The sequence below is a fragment of the Ostrea edulis genome, chromosome 3 (assembly GCF_947568905.1).
Source record: "Ostrea edulis chromosome 3, xbOstEdul1.1, whole genome shotgun sequence".
In the NCBI taxonomy this organism is placed as follows: Eukaryota; Metazoa; Mollusca; class Bivalvia; order Ostreida; family Ostreidae; genus Ostrea; species Ostrea edulis.
The window spans coordinates 17,760,319-17,776,893 of record NC_079166.1 but is presented as its reverse complement, the minus strand read 5'-3'; the positions used below and the strand labels follow the sequence as shown (position 1 = coordinate 17,776,893).

Below are 16,575 nucleotides of genomic sequence, written 5' to 3'. Positions count from 1 at the left end.
TTTGTCTTGCACCGGCCGTTGTCTATCTATCTGGCTTCTTGCAGCCGGTCACGGTATTTGCAACGAGACACAATTTTCAACTTTGCATAAGAATTATATTAACAAGTCATAAATTCTCCGCTACCTTCCTTACTATTATCATGGTTATTTTCTTATTATGGAAATTATTCCGATTTTTCTGTTATTTATTCGAGTCATGGTCAATATATCGTAACAACTTGGGGTACTTCAGGGTAATATCCCTGTTATATATTCTGAAGACGAGGAAAAACATTAATTGATGCATTGTTTGTGCTAAGGAGTAGATAATAGATAGCATTGCAACAACATCAAATTTAAATCTTTATTTACAATCCCTTGAATGATAGTTTCAATTGACACACAGTGATTTATAGTATTATAGCACAATTTACATTGGATATTCTATTCTTCTATGAGATTAGTTTAAAATTGAATTTTTATTCTAAATACCTAATTTGTTTCACAATGCCAGATTCACTTTCAGTAACAAACAACATGTCATTGCTGTCGGTACTGAGATCATATGGTCGGTGTAAGTTACAGTTGTCTATGTACCGGAGGAACTGTCCGTTCTGATCAATGATATGTATAACATGGTTATCACGGTCAGCAATCAGGATGTTGCACATGTTGTCTGTGGTCACACCACGTGGAGTAAATGATTTCTTTAAATTTCCATTATAGCTGAACCTGAATTTGCCTTTCTTATCTACTGCCATTACTGTCTTTGTATTATAATTACTGACAACAAAATCAAGGTTCTTGTTCTCGGTAACATAGTCTGGATCAAAATATACAGGTTTGCCGTTGTCGTTGTATTGTGTCCTTGTAGTTGTAGAAGTACAGTAACGGACTATTTCACTTTCTTTGCGATCATCAGTCGTCATGATAACTAGTACGTCGTGTGTGGAGATGCGACAGATGGCTCGTGGTATCCAGCCCTCTCGTTTTATCAGACATTCTATCTTGCCATTCTTCTGTCTGTTGATACTTCTATCCTTCAAGTCAGAGTACACCAAATGTCCCTCTCTGGTGACCGTCAGATCATATGGAGTATTTCCTGACTCGGTGACGATCTCCTCCATTGTTGTCCCCTTGGTGTTCATGAGTCTGATGATGTTATTGTCACCACAGACATAGAACTCATCTGTGTTAGGAATACAGCATACTTTGTAAGTCTTTCTATAACCAGTATTGAGAGCTGTTAATACTTGAGGCTTCTCTAATACTTTTCTGTTTGGTTCATTGAAACTGGAGACTGGGGGAATGACTTGCAGGATATGCCCTGGAATGATCGACTTTATTGAGGGAGCAATGGCTCCAATAATCTGACACAGTGCCTCTTCTGTTAGTTCTCTGAGATCCAATGGTGGGACTGTTAATTCAAATCTAGGGGGAATATTCCTTAATTCCTTGTTTCTTGAAGCATAACTGGTAAATTTGGATAAATCGTTGGAAGCCTGGATAGAATGGTTTTCATGTATAGCTGATTGTATTGTTGATTGTAATTTTTCGAACTCGGATTGCAAAGTTTGAATGGCGTCATCATCTTGTTTTGCTGTCTTCTTTGAATCACATAAATATCTGTTGATAACAATGTCTATAAGTGTATGACATCTTTTGCCGAATTCAGTAATGAATTTTTGTCTTTCTCCATGTTTTTGGAGAACATTTGACAACATTTCCTCTATTTCAGAGAGAATGGATTCGAACACAGGTGCAATCTTACTTCTAAGTTCGTTTGTGTCTTTTTCTATCAGCTGTTTTTTAAAACTGTGAATTTCTGAAGTCTTTGACATATCGTGGTTTTCATGAGATCCAGAGGCAAGACATTTCAGACAAATTGAAGAATCACATTTTTCACAGAACATTTCACATTTCTGTTCTTGATGTAGTTTACATGGGGGTGGAATGATTTCTAAGATCTTGAATTTAAAAGTGACAACATCGTGGCGTATGGTGGGATTTGAGGTCATGTGATGTCCTACACAGTCCTTACAGAGATTGACGTGGCAGGTGTTACACACGGTTTCTGCTGCAGACTTCCTGTGTTTGCCGGGACATAACTGACAGCGTTTAACATCTTGCGCTCTGGCCAGTGGATCTGATGTTGCCATTGTAAACTTCTATGTGTACAACAATGAAAGAATTACGATGGTTAATAAATGTCGTGATTTAGTATGTAAATAAGGACACATGCAGTATAGAATTAAAAAACATTTGCTTTACAACAATGAACAATATCATGAAAGATTTGGAGAGGAAATCTTTATTTAACCATTCAACCTCGTAAATTAAAGTCATGTTTCAGTGTTCTCTTACCTTGTCAGTTTCCTGTTTTAATGATGGCGGCAAGTTTGCACTTTAAAATAGCAGAAAATGACATTACTGTGCAGCGGTGTATATCAAACATTCAGAAAATAAAGCACTCTGTAATAAAGAATTTAAATACCCTACCTGTCAGGGTTAGCAGTGTGTTTTGTGTACATATTGATGTTCTTTACACAGGTGCATTGATCTGTCTTCCTACAGGACATGTGGATTTAAACAGTGTTTTAGGGTCCATGAAATGTTTAGTGTACCGTTTATACTCGCCTATAAGTCGGTCCGCCTATAAGTCGGTTGTATTTTTTAAGGTTATTTTGTAGGAATTTGTCATTGACCCGCTTATAAGTCGGTACAAATTTTTGTCACAATAGGTTGACAATTTCAAGTCAATGCTCTAGTGTTTTTACTTATGTTTCAAAAAATATTTTGAGAAATTAATAATTACGAGGTGCTCAATATCCAAGCCATATCCGTTTGGGGTTTAAATGCATCCCTTGATCTATTATGGACCATAATCCCTTGATTACCTAAGCAATTATGGTCTCCTAATGACCAGTACCTGACACCGTGTTTACTTAGTGGCACGCGCCTCGCGAAAACTGTATCAACAATAGAGTTTTTAAGAGTCAAGAATGATGATCTAAATTATCTGTTAACAATATTCAATCTTTTAAGAAATATATTTCAGCCGGTATACATATGAATATTTCAATATTAAATCGGCTTCGTAATTCAATTTTACCGATAAACGAATTGAAATTGAATTGAAAGTATTAGTTACGGGTATGTAAATAATTTTAAACTAGATAAAAATATGTAAATACTTGTACTTTATACATGATTTTAAAATACATAAACAATACGTCTAGATATTTGTGAACAATAATCATTTGTGTGGTAGTCCATGATAATCGTCGGAGTTGTTTAAAAAACACTACATTACGCCGCCCAGAAAAACACCACTCTTCTTAGGACGCGCCTATAAGTCGGACATAGAGTTTTGGACAAAAAATTGACTCCCAAAAAACCGACTTATAGGCGAGTATATACGGTACAATGCAAAACAATTTATGCTAAATTATTAGATTTTGAAAGATTTAGAAATTTCTTAAATTTATGAGTTTTTCTAGAAATTGCTACTCTTTTGAATGGAGTTGAAATATTCGTCATTGAGTTTCTACACCAATTTAACTTGTGTAGTGAAGAACAGCTGAATCTGATAAACATAAGCAAGTGCAATAAAACTCAGGTTACTTATTGCAATGGGTTGTTGTTATGTGTCATATGTGTTAACAATTGAAAATTTTTAACTTCAATCCAATTTTTTTTTTCAAATTTGGTATGAAGCATCTTTGGAACAAGAGGGATTTAAATGGCCTTAGGGTGGGGCAAAAACTGAAAATTTGACTCATTTTCAAAAATCTCAAGAATCGCACACATGTAAGAAAAACTAAATACATAGTGATATAGAGCAGGAAGGCCTCTACCAAAATTGTAAATTTCATGATCCCCAGGGTAGAGGTTCTGACCCCAAAGCAGGGCCTAACTTAGTATATAATGTTTAAGTGTAAAACACTTAATTAACATCTTCTTTAGTGCTATTGATACTTGATTGAAACTAAATAAATATTTAAAAAGAGCAGGTAGTCCTTTACTAAAGTTGTAAATTTGATGATCCCTGGATTGGGGATTCTGACCCCAAGGTGGGGCCAAACTTAGTATATTGTATTTATGTGTAAGAAGGCTGATACTGTATAAAATCTAAATGCATACTTAGGAATAGCAGGAAAGAATGTACAAAAAATGGTGAATTTCCCAACCCAGGGTTTTGACTCTAGGAAGGGTCCAAATTAGTCATACCTTTTGATCTTTTAATGTTAATTAATACTCCTATTATATTATGTAAAGCCTTAATATATCAGTGTATTAAAGTTTTAAGAACACATCTTGTTTTATATAGCCCTTGGGAGTAGTGATACTTTTTCACTAGTACTCAGGTGACCGATAAGGCCTATGGGCCTCTTGTTTAATTTTGTTTTGGGAAAAATTTATGCACCAGTAATTGAGGAAAGCTCAAGTTAGTTCTCTGATTGCCTATTGTTCGTTGTCTGTCCGTTTGTCTGTAAACTTTTCACATTTTTGACTCCTTCTCCAGAACCACTGAGTCAATTTCAACCCAATTTGGGCAAAAGCATCCTCGGGTAAAAGGTTTTCAAGTTTGTTCAAATGAAGGGCCATGTCCCCTTCAAAGGGGAGATAATCACAAAAATGCAAAAAATAGGGTGGGGTCATTTAAAAATCTCAAGAACTACTGGGCCAGAAGAACTGACATTTACATGAAAGCTAGCTTCCTGACATAGTGGAGATTGAAGTTTGAAAATATCATGACCCCTGATGGTAGGATGGGAGCACAATAGGGGATCAAAGTTTTACATTCAAATATATAGAGAAAATCTTTAAAAATCTCCAGAACCACTAGACCAGAAGAGCTGACATTTACATGAAAGCTTCCTGACATAATGCAGATTCAAGTGTGTTAAAAGCATGGCCCTCGGGGGTTTAAAAATATATAGGGAAAATCATTAAATGTTTTGTTTTTAAGAATCACTGGGTCTGAAAAGTTTACATTTGAATGAAATCTTCCAGGCGTAGTGTTGATTTATGTTTACTAAAATCATGCCCCCTGGAATAGGGTGGGGCCACAATAGGGGATCAAAGCTTTACATGCAAATATGTAAGGAAAGTCTTTAGATATGGGCCAAGGTGACTCAGGTGAGTGAAATGGCCCATGGGCATCTTGTTGGTCTTTCTGTATGTTTGTTTGCAAAAACTTTGACCTTGGCCATAACATTTGAATAGTTGGTAATAGGGCTTTCGTTTTTCGCATATGCGTTCCTGGTGACAAGACCTTTATTTGGGTACCAAGGTGTTTGCCCTTGTGACTTTGACCTTGTGTGCTCCCCATATCTGTCATTTGCTTATGTAATTGTATATGAATTTTTCATAAACCAAGTTCTGAAGGAAACTTGCTTTTCTTTCTAGGTTTTGGTCTCTACACACAGTCATACTATAGCAAGGAAATTACAAGAAGTTCTAAAGAAAGTCGTGACAGGATTATTGGACAATACCGGCCTGGAAACGGAGGCCTTGATGATATTTACTCACGGCCTGATTACTGAATCCTTTCCACAACTATCAGATAAACAGAGGTAAGTCTCCAATTTCAATAGCACAAAAGAAAGATAAGAATTCTGATATAGCTAATTTTTGTCAGCGATATAGGTCAAAGATCAAAGTATCCTCTGTAAAACATACAGTCATGTAATGTGGGTTGGGTACGATTGTTTTTCTTCAGCACATTTTGTTTTCAGAGAGAAGTCCAAAGCAGAAGCTAAAGAAAACCTGTCATTTCGCCCTCCAAGTTGTCTTCTGTTACCGGTGGAGCCGAAACGTGGAGGAGAGAAGCCCAGACTGAGTAAAAAGACCAATATTCATGTCCTGGTGGAGTTTGGTCTCCAACTTTTGTGTCTGTGTCTGAAGAGGGGCCGCCTGGTGGCCACGGAGGAGCTCCACTGTCGACTGGTGGATCCATTTATATCTCTCCTATCAGACTGTCTGTATTCTAAGCATATCAGGGTGAGTCTGTGTGAAAAACAATTCATAATCCGCGATAAAAATATAGGAATGAGAGAGGGAACTTCTACATAGGGGTTTCATATTTACACCTCCCTTTCTTACCTCCTCTTTCTCTTGTCTCCCTCTCTCTTTCTCTGTCTGTCTGTCTGCCTCCCCCCTCTCTCTCTCCTTTCCTCCTCCCTCAACAGGTGCTGCCATCTACATAACATCAAAAGAAGCTGATGAATTCTCGGATGTATCATTATTTTGATGTTTCGTACAAATTGAAATTTGTCAAATGTATGAAATTCCATATAGAAATGTAAAATACATATTTTTGTGTAGAAAATCATCTTTAACGTAAACTTGTATAGAATTGGTTCTAAGTTAAGTCCGCAAATAATTGTAATTAACACATTAAATTAAGTCTGTGTGTAATTGTAAATTAAGTCTGTGTGTGATTGTAGATTAACACACTGAGCTTGAGATGTCTGTGCTGGCTGCTCAAATTCAAATTACCCTCTGTGAATAAAAACATCAGGAAGTTGGCCAATGGGATGTTCATCATCTTAAAAAACTATGCATCAGCAGGTGCTTCAAAGGGAGACAACTTGGAACTCATCTCTATGACATTTAAGGTGACTTGGTAACTTTCTTGTTCAGTACATTAGTAAGTATTCTCCATGTTCTAGATTTAATATATTTTACAAATGATGATGATGATTTCGTTGTAGGCAGTGACAGTGTTGGTGAGAGACGTAAAGATTTACAAACTAGATCAGACACAACTACAGGTGCTGTTAACATTCTGTGAGGAAGATTTATATGATTATAACAGACAGAGCACGGCTTTCTCACTATTAAAGGTAAGCATTTGAAGTACAGGTTATATGGTTTAATAGCCAGGAAATTTACAGTCACACGAAGGGTTCCAAAGAGAGGGAATCGAAACAAGTTTTTGTAGCAAATAAATATGTTGCAGATGTCTTAAATCAGCAAACAAATCTGAGGAAAGATCCAAAATATCATACATTTTGATTCACAGGATATCTTTTATCATAGGCCTTCTATACATACTTAAAAATCTCAGAGCATTTCATCAAACTAAAATGAAAGGGGATTTTGTAATGAAACATACTATAATTTCAGGCCATATTGACCCGCAAGTTGAATGTGCCTGAAGTGTTTGAGTTGATAAAGAAGGTGGAGGATATGTCTATCACGGCGGACTCTCCCCACGTCAGGAGGGAGTGCAGACAGGTAAGACACCGGGGCAGTGAACCAGCTTTTTAAAGGACTAGAGAGGATTATTGTCCTGTTTGTCCCCTTTAAAAATTGTGGTCAATACAGCTTCATATAAAATATATGACTCAATTTTTCTAGACTTTAGTAACCATGGTAATTTAGTGGATGTTCCCAGTGCAGATTTGGATAAAGAAATTTTATCTGTCAATTTTGGGGGACTAGAGAGACAAATCTATGACTTCGAAGTTTGTCTAAGCTTGCACAACATGTTTATTTTTTTTCTAGAATGAATACTGTGAATGCTTCTGTCATGTCAGTACATGTCGGTACATCATCGTTCTTGTAGAAAGGACATTTCAATCAAAAGCATGACTGTCAATATTATTTGAATCAAACTAAAAATATAATTCTATCATGTTAAAAGGATGTATATATTATTGAAAGAAATGTATGTAAAGGAACAGAGTCAATGTTTACCACTTGTGAAGGTTTGCGAATACCACTTGTGTTTTTTCATTGGTCACAACCATAACCACTACGCCATCCATGGAAACTCGATCCTATGACAATCAAATACAGTATTTAATACTGCATTTAGAAACTCATCATTAAAGTCCTACACAAGTGCTATACTTGGATATTTTGTTTGTTTGATACAATATTTCTATACCAGTTGATGTTGTTAGTTCTATACACATTTTATACCACTGAATACTATCATTGAATGAAACAGATAACACTGCAGTACATCTTGGAATATCCCCTGGGGAAACTTCTCAACAAACACCTGGAGTTTTACGTCACACAATTGTCCTATGAAATGGAGAATGGTCGTGAGTCGGCCCTAGAGATGTTGGCCACGATATTTTCGTCGTTTCCACAGGTACAGCATCTTATAGAAATGATGGTTAACTTATTTTATTGAAGTAATTATATTATACATAGTATTTATTACACGCTTTATTTGTTAAATGACATTTAAGCTATTTATTACATTTTATTTGTTAAATATTTATGCTATTTATTTTATGTTTTATTTGTTATTAAAACAACATTTGCGCTATTTATTAAGTGTTTTATTTGTTAAACAACATTTACGCTATTTATTACATGTTTTATTTGTTAAACAACATTTATGCTATTTATTACATGTTTTATTTGTTGAATATTTACACTATTTATTTTATGTTTTATTTGTTATTAAAACAACATTTACGCTATTTAGTACATGTTTTATTTGTTAAACAACATTTACGCTATTTAGTACATGTTTTATTTCTTATTAAACAACATTTACGCTATTTATTACATGTTTTATTTGTTAAACAACATTTACGCTATTTATTACATGTTTTATTTGTTAAATATTTGTGCTATTTATTACATGTTTTATTTGTTAAACAACATTTACGCTATTTATTACATGTTTTATTTGTTAAATATTTACGCTATTTATTACATGTTTTATTTGTTAAACAACATTTACGCTATTTATTACATGTTTTATTTGTTAAACAACATTTACGCTATTTATTACATGTTTTATTTGTTATACGCTATTGATTCCATGGTTTATTTGTTAAATATGAAAATATCCACATCTGTCAATTGAATGTTAATTCTTTCAGAATATCTTGAATGAACATGCAGGAATGTTCTTCATTCCAATGTCAGCAGCTCTTGTCAATGATGAATCCACGAAATGTAGAAAACTGACAGCTTTAGCCATTAAATCTCTTTTACAAAAGGTAAATTTATAATATAAGAAGTTTAAATATACATACTTGATATTCTTAAACATTTTGATGTCTTTTAAGGTCTTCATACTCAGTCTAAATTGTTTGTACAGTATTTTACATACACAATGGCAATCAAAATTGTTTGCATATTTAGGAAATAAGGTGTATGGATTTGAAATAAATATTTGTTAATATCTGCATACTCACTGACCATCCAAATTATTTAGGTCGACCACAACACGAGAAAGGAACTATTCAGCATTACTCAGAAATGGTTCACAGATGACAAGGTATGACACACGAGAGTGAAGATACATTATTTGTCGAAATGCGCATCAGGTGCATCAAAATTGGTACCGTATAAGTTTTACATTATAAAGCTCCTCCAAGTTCATCATAATGACATTATAAAGATTCTCCGAGTTTATCATAGTGACATTGTATAGGTTCTCCGAGTTTATCATAATAACATTATAAAGTTTCTCCGAGTTTGTCATAATGACATACAGTTTCTCTGAGTTTATCCTAATGACATTATAAAGTTTCTCTGAGTTTATCATAATGACATTATAAAGTTTCTCTGAGTTTATCATAATGACATTATAAAGATTCTCCAAGTTCATCATAATGACATTATAAAGTTTCTCTGAGTTTATCCTAATGACATTATAAAGTTTCTCCGAGTTTATCATAATGACATTATAAAGTTTCTCTGAGTTTATCATAATGACATTATAAAGCTTCTCTGAGTTTATCATAATGACATTATAAAGTTTCTCTGAGTTTATCAGACATACAGGGATACCTTACGAGTATGACTGATATCCTTGTGTCTGTATTGTCCCGTAATTATAACAAACTTTTATCAATATTCTTAGATAAACCATCGGATCCTGGCAGCCCAACTGACTGGTCTATTTATAGAAGTAGAATCCACAAAATTTGCACACCATCTGTCTGTGATATTACCCATAATTCATCAGCAAATAGACCCAGGAAGATATCAAGAGACTGTACGTTAGCATGTTTATATTTAATGGTGAATCGTGAGTTTGAAAATCTAACATGGGATGTTATAGATAAAAAGACAGATTATACTTGAATGCTAAATGTTATAAAACTTGGCCGATTTATGATCTATAGTGAAGATGTTTATAGCAAATCTGCTCAGCTTTGATGCTCTCTTGACACTGCAAATTTTTATGATAGATAATAAATATATTAATTTTGTTGATGTTTTTCATTACAGTTTACTTATTGTTTTCAAAATCTGATTAGTCCGATGTTATCAAATGCTGGAGAAAATACACTTTACTAGTAGAAATAAATCTTGATGTAGCTTCAGTGGTTTGCAAAAATATATCTAAAACATAGGAATGGCATAATTTTTCTTACATTATCACCAGTGTGAGATTGACTTTACCCATGTGAGACAGCCATGTGAGATTTTTCTGTCTCACACTGCTGCGACGTCATTTGATTGTGACGTCATATATTTTCTATGATTTATGATGCACGGTGAAGATTTACATTACACAATGAATCAAAAATATTTTGCAATATTATCTTTAAATTTTAATGTATATAGCTTTCTGTTGGACAACCTTGGGTTTTTTACTTGCAGTGTAAACCATTTTCGGGTATGCTCTTTCTGCCTATCTAATTAGTTTTTGCATCAAAGTTCAAATGAGGTTTTTGATAATTTAGAATTTTATCAAAGCTCCTAAATTTATGCACTAAACTGTAGGTAAAATGTGAGAAAAATAATCCTTCATTATTTACTCTTGTGAGATAGGGAAATTCCACCTCTGGAACAAGATTCGCTGTCTAGGACTCGGCAAAGCCTCGTCCTAGACTGCGAATCTTGTCCCCTCGGTGGAATTTCCCTATCTCACACTCGTAATAATGAAGGATTCTATTAGTATTGTTTCTTTAAATTTCATTTTGATATAGCTTTCTGGTTGACAACCCTGCGTTTTCAGGATTGCTCTTTCTGGCTGTCTAATTATTTTTTGATTGAAGTTTAAATGAGGATTTCGATAATTTTTAATTTTCTTGAAGCTCTTGAATTTATGCACTAAACTGTGAGGAAAACAATCCTTCATTATTTACTCATATGGGATTGGGAAATTCCACCTCTGGCACAATATTCACTGTCTAGGACTCGGCAAAGCCTCGTCCTAGACTGCGAATCTTGTCCCCACGGTGGAATTTCCCTATCCCACACTCATATTAATGAAGGATGCAGGGGTTTCAACAGTATCATTTAAAGTCAACATTTCGCAAATTCTATGGTGTTATAATTATCTAATTTGCCACTGCGACCTATCATTGGGTCAAATGCTGTCGGGCGTGTTTCTTATTGATTGTTAGGCCGTTCTTGGTACACTGATTTTGACTACAGATAACTCCGTTTACCTGATCAAGAGATATAGTTTCACGGCAGGTGTGACAGGTCGACAGGGGATGCTTACTCCTCCTCGGCACCTGATCCCACCTCTGGTATATCCAGGGGTCCTTGTTTGCCCAACTCTCTGATTTGCATTGCTTATAGAAGTTATGAGACTGATCATAGTTCGTTATTTTCACCTTTCATTAGTATCATAAAGAATTTGATTGACTTGTCAATAAAAAATTGTAAGAAAAAAAATTTAATTGTCCTTATGGGGGCCAATATTACAATTTTTGCCATAATTCAATTGCAATCTTATATTTATATAAATGATATGTATTCTTTCTTCCTGTAAAATAACAAAGTGAAATTCTATATTTGTAGCATCAAAGTTCCACTGGAGAAACAGAAAAAGACAGACTGCTTTATCACTGTATGAACACACTCCTTAAATTACTGAGAGAATGTGACATCATCAGAGATGTTAAATGGAGGGAAGAAATGAACATTATCTGGGGTTAGTGTTACCAATCACCTACTGTATATTATTCCTAGTGACATTATTGGACTATGTGTTACTAATATACAAATAATGGTTCTAGTAAATTAAATGTGGTTTCATTTGAACAAAATATGTAACAAACTGAAAGGCTATCATTAACAGTAAAACCTTAGGATCATTAACTGATACATACCGATTTAAATGTCGTTTCAGACAATGTTGTGAGTCATCTAGGATATGAACACATGTGGGTACAGTTGGCATCCTGTCAGCTGATTGGTCTGTTGTTTGCCGCTTGGACTCCAGAAGAAATTATTCAGCCTCATTCTGGTTCTACTCTACATGATTTCATCCAAATGGATTCCATTCGCAAGGTTTTAATTTATTATCTGTTGTATCGGAGAGTAAATCTCCTTACGATATTTTCTTGTGATTTGGGTGATAATAAAGTGAAAAATTACATTGTGAATATAATCTGACAGTGTTCATGAAATGTTAATACAATTCCTTTTTGTATAGAATTCACAATATTTTCCTTTTACTCAATCTTCGTGACATTTTCATCTTCGTTGAAGCATTTTGTGAAATTCATGCAAATATCATAAGGAAATTAATCGCTTTTCTCTTCTAGATGCAGATGAGTGTATTTAGTTAGTGAAGTTCATAAAAGAAGGGAAATCAATAATTTTGATCATTCTAATGTAGAATAACAATATGTTTGCAGTTGGAGAGTTTGGCGTTGGATCTGATAACACAGTTACAGTCGAGGTTTCTTACAGAAGATTTAGCCAATCAAATCATCAAAAACATGGTGTTTATTGCTAAAGTTGCCAAGCTTCTCTCTGACAAAGAGAGTTCTAAGGACTCTGCTGAGGCAGCTAACTCTGATTTAAAGAACCAGAAGTGTCTTTCATTGCGATGGTTGATCAAGAAAATGATCAGAGAAGCAAATCATGAGGCGGTGAATCAGCCAAAATCTACAATAAAGGTAACATTCTGCTAGATGTGTAATCTGTATGTGGCTTATCACATGTGTATTTATAAAAGAAAATGTTTCCTTAAGATTGTATTTAATGTGTGAGTTGTCTATGATATAAATACGTTAAATGTATCAGATGTTGATTTGTGATTCAGTTATAGAGTTGTGTGTTACCTTTATCAGATGTTGATTTGTGATTCAGTTATTGAATTATCTTTTACCTGTATCAGATGTTGATTTGTGATCCAGTTATTGAGTTGTGAGTTACCTGTATCAGATGTTGATTTGTGATTCAGTTATAGAGTTGTCTTTTACCTGTATCAGATGTTGATTTGTGATCCAGTTATTGAGTTGTGAGTTACCTGTATCAGATGTTGATTTGTGATTCAGTTATTGAGTTGTCTTTTACCTGTATCAGATGTTGATTTGTGATTCAGTTATTGAGTTGTCTTTTACCTGTATCAGATGTTGATTTGTGATTCAGTTATTGAGTTGTCTTTTACAGAGATGTAGTGTGTTTAAATGGGTGGCTGCTGTCAGTATGGACCTAGGCTCTACAGTGCTGCCGTCTGTGGTTCCTATCATGATGCCAGCTCTACAAAGGGAGACAAATGAGAATAATCCAAATACTGGTATGCTTAACTCACTTTTTAAAAAAAATCTTCATACCATTTCAGGCATCTTGTATCTTAAGAGTGTATTTTAAAACCAAATAAAGTTCCCTGCTCAATTTAAAGGGGAGATAATTGAGAAATAGTTAAATTGACCAATTTATTTTGAATTTCATCTTAAAAACTTTGTGAGGAAGGATAGCAAAAATTTGTATGAAAACTTGCTTATGCATTGAATATTAAAGTTTATTTACATCTTGACCACTTAAGTATATCTAAAACACTGTGTGAAAATAATGCTTGCTTTAATTAGCAGAATAAACCTAAGATGAACATTTTTATGTTTGATGTGGTTAGCTAGAAATATGCTGTTCTTGAAATTTTTAGAGTCAGCACTTAAGGGACTTGCCCAAGAAGTACTTGATATATTGAAGAAAATGCTAGGAATTGAAACATACACCCAGCTGTTCGCCAAAACACACAAGGAGCAGTTCAACAGAAAGGAAACAAGAAAAAGGAAAGAGGCTGTTGAGGTATGATCTCCAATTGTTATGTTCTGAATTAATGTAAACCAATTTGTATTCGTGTACAAGAAATTTTCATGAAGACTGCAACGACCTCGTTGTGAAGAATATTTTTCACCACGTACCAGTTTTTTTTATGTCTCTTTTATTTGTCTAAGCGTATCTTGGTTGCAAGAATTGGTAGCTGCAAAACTGTTTATCTCTGGTAAATGACGATTTGAAGTTCTCATAAATAAACTTTTGTTACAATAAAGTAAATGGATTTTCTACACTATCTTTAGAAAATTTACTCATTGAACTCTTTCATGTCATGTGATAAGATATAAAACATGGTATTTGGAGGAAGAGTTAATTCATTCATTGCATTTTGGACCAGAAGGTTTCTGTGCAATTATAATACAATATGTGGATTTAATATTGCACGATTTAAAAAAACCCTATTAAATTGTGGAGAAATAGGTAGTGCACATAAATAATTTTGAAATTTGTTTTGTAGGCTGTATCCAATCCTCAGAATGCTGCAAAAAAGAAAATGAAGAAGAATTTGGCAAAACGAGAGGCAAAAAAGAGAAAAGTAGAGGAATTCCGAGCGTCAAAGAAAATAAAGAGACGGAAAGTTAAAGACATGGCGATTACTTCCTGATAAAGACATTGTGATATCTGCGGGAAGACTTTTATGTTTGTTTACAATTTGATGAATTGTGATACATTATATCACATGATGCAAATTTTTGAAGTTTGATATTATGTATGATATGAAAATAAAATAATACAATTTTGTTTTGATTTCCTCTGTTACTCAAGAATGTTTTTACCTATTTTAAAATTGGAAATGAATTGTATTAAGAAAATTAAAATCATAAATAAAAATAGTGTTCCCTCGTTATATTGCCAACTTTTGTTCAAGACCGATTTGGGAAATAAAGCTGAGGTGGAAATATAACAAATTCACCATTACAGACAAGTCACTGAGCAATGACAATTCTGTAAAATTGGTGCTCTATTCTGTATGAATAATTAGATGAGTTCAATTCAGTAATTATTTGTAATTAACCTGAATATCTTGTCCAGATTGTCCCACTTTACAACACTTCCCTCGAAGTACAGGTGTGAATACTGATGAGTGTTAGGTAACTGGCATTATTATCAAGGGAAAACCCTATAAAATTTGACCATTTGTTTGTGAAAATCGGTGGCATATGGCATTGTGCAGGATTGGCATTATAATGGGTGTGTGTGTGTGTTAACATGGGGAGAAATCTGTTCTTTAGGATTTTCCGACTAAGCGGGGATGGCATTATAACGGGGGGTATATCGAGGGAGCACTGTATATGAGGGTATGAACTGTGATGCCACTTGATGACGTGCGTTATATCTGTACTCTACTTTCATTTATGTCTGAATTCCAAGCCATTAAAGTACCCGTACTATCATCAAGTAGTTCTGTATTATTACTGCAGTGTGTATAACCTTAGTACATTTATAACGAAATTATTATCATTTAAACTGTTAAAGATATGAACACAAAAGCATCAGCAATGTTAATATTTCAGATGGATGCTCAAATTACAAAGTCTGCAAACATTTATATGTACTTTAGATGTACGTATTACGCACGGTACTTATTTCCGCTAAGTCCGGGTCATAAAAACTCCGTGCAATTTCAAACCAGCGGATTAATGTATGTAAACAAAGTTCTTATAAGCCACATGAAACTCAACTAAATTTTATACCCGCTGACAACGCAATAAATGATAATCCCCACAAAATACATGTATGACTCCATATAATTAAATGCGTCTACAGTATCTTATTTTCAAACATTTATGATCGAAGTGAAAAAGCATGTTCTTTTAAGTATATCTTTGAATATTGTTGTGCCATCAAAGCATAGTGACTTCAATATATTAATTTGTCAAAATATAGATAACGAGCAGCGATCAATCCCAGAAATCCTAAAAAGAATACAAAATTAAGATTGTTCATTGATTGTTTTGCTGTTCTCCGACACACTCAACAATTTTTCAGTTATCTGGTGGCGTCCAGTTTTTTATTGGTGGAAGAGATAATCCAGATACAATGCACCTCGGAAGAGACCACAGACCTTCCGCAAGTAAACTGGGAAACTGTCTCACTTACCGGCGCAAGCGGGATTAGAACCCGCGTATGCACTGTATATTGATCGGGGTGAGACCGTGATCAATCAAAGTAATCGATTGTCAAAATCAGTATGTAAAGTACGGTCCAACAGTTCGTATGAAAAACAGCAGACAACATTCCACTGAATGAGAGGTTGTATTTGTAAATTAGATTGTACTTTAAACGAGACTTTTGAGTCCCCTGTAACATGAACTTATTTGACAGTAGCCGGCCTCGATCACACAAGATAAAGTAGTGGAATAACTCAGGAAGTGCTGCCTTTGATCTGGTGGAATCATCAGAAGACATTCGCTTCTCTGTCAACACATGTCGGAAAATGTTGTGGCTTCTACATTAAAGACGGAGAAAGCCGAGGACAGTTACTTTCCCTTGGAATGGAAATAAGCAATGTTTCGATTTCTTTATTTGAAAGGAATCCATTTTCCTTTAGGAAAGATGACCTAGATGAAAAAAGCTCTT

At 34.3% G+C, this 16,575-nt stretch overlaps 2 protein-coding genes across 2 annotated transcripts; one reads left to right on the top strand and one right to left on the bottom strand.

Annotated features, from left to right (window-relative positions):
* Window positions 1–329: 329 nt before the first annotated feature.
* Window positions 330–2,492, bottom strand: LOC130053291 (uncharacterized). Its single transcript, XM_056160247.1, has 3 exons — window positions 2,479–2,492; window positions 2,344–2,383; window positions 330–2,147 (listed from the first exon to the last, which is right to left on the bottom strand). The coding sequence occupies exon 3, from the start codon at window positions 2,136–2,138 to the stop codon at window positions 459–461; it is 1,680 nt and encodes a 559-aa protein (XP_056016222.1). The 5' UTR covers window positions 2,139–2,147; window positions 2,344–2,383; window positions 2,479–2,492; the 3' UTR covers window positions 330–458.
* A 2,884-nt stretch (window positions 2,493–5,376) lies between these two features.
* LOC125674481 (small subunit processome component 20 homolog) lies at window positions 5,377–14,736 on the top strand. The gene is made up of 15 exons (XM_056160246.1): window positions 5,377–5,558; window positions 5,721–5,985; window positions 6,432–6,602; window positions 6,699–6,830; window positions 7,114–7,224; window positions 7,943–8,092; window positions 8,838–8,957; window positions 9,176–9,238; window positions 9,827–9,961; window positions 11,725–11,857; window positions 12,056–12,216; window positions 12,567–12,830; window positions 13,327–13,453; window positions 13,820–13,965; window positions 14,453–14,736. The coding sequence occupies exons 1-15, from the start codon at window positions 5,500–5,502 to the stop codon at window positions 14,597–14,599; spliced, it is 2,184 nt and encodes a 727-aa protein (XP_056016221.1). The 5' UTR covers window positions 5,377–5,499; the 3' UTR covers window positions 14,600–14,736.
* The last annotated feature ends 1,839 nt before the right edge of the window (window positions 14,737–16,575 follow it).

What these genes read in the sequence shown, in the direction of transcription:
- LOC130053291 (XM_056160247.1), bottom strand. Translation starts at nt 2,138, where the DNA reads ATGGCAACATCAGATCCACTGGCCAGAGCGCAAGATGTTAAACGCTGT.
- LOC125674481 (XM_056160246.1), top strand. Translation starts at nt 5,500, where the DNA reads ATGATATTTACTCACGGCCTGATTACTGAATCCTTTCCACAACTATCA. An exon ending in TCATCTCTATGACATTTAAG is followed by an intron (nt 6,603 to 6,698) that starts GTGACTTGGTAA and finishes ATTTCGTTGTAG; the next exon opens with GCAGTGACAGTGTTGGTGAG. An exon ending in TCAGGAGGGAGTGCAGACAG is followed by an intron (nt 7,225 to 7,942) that starts GTAAGACACCGG and finishes TGAATGAAACAG; the next exon opens with ATAACACTGCAGTACATCTT.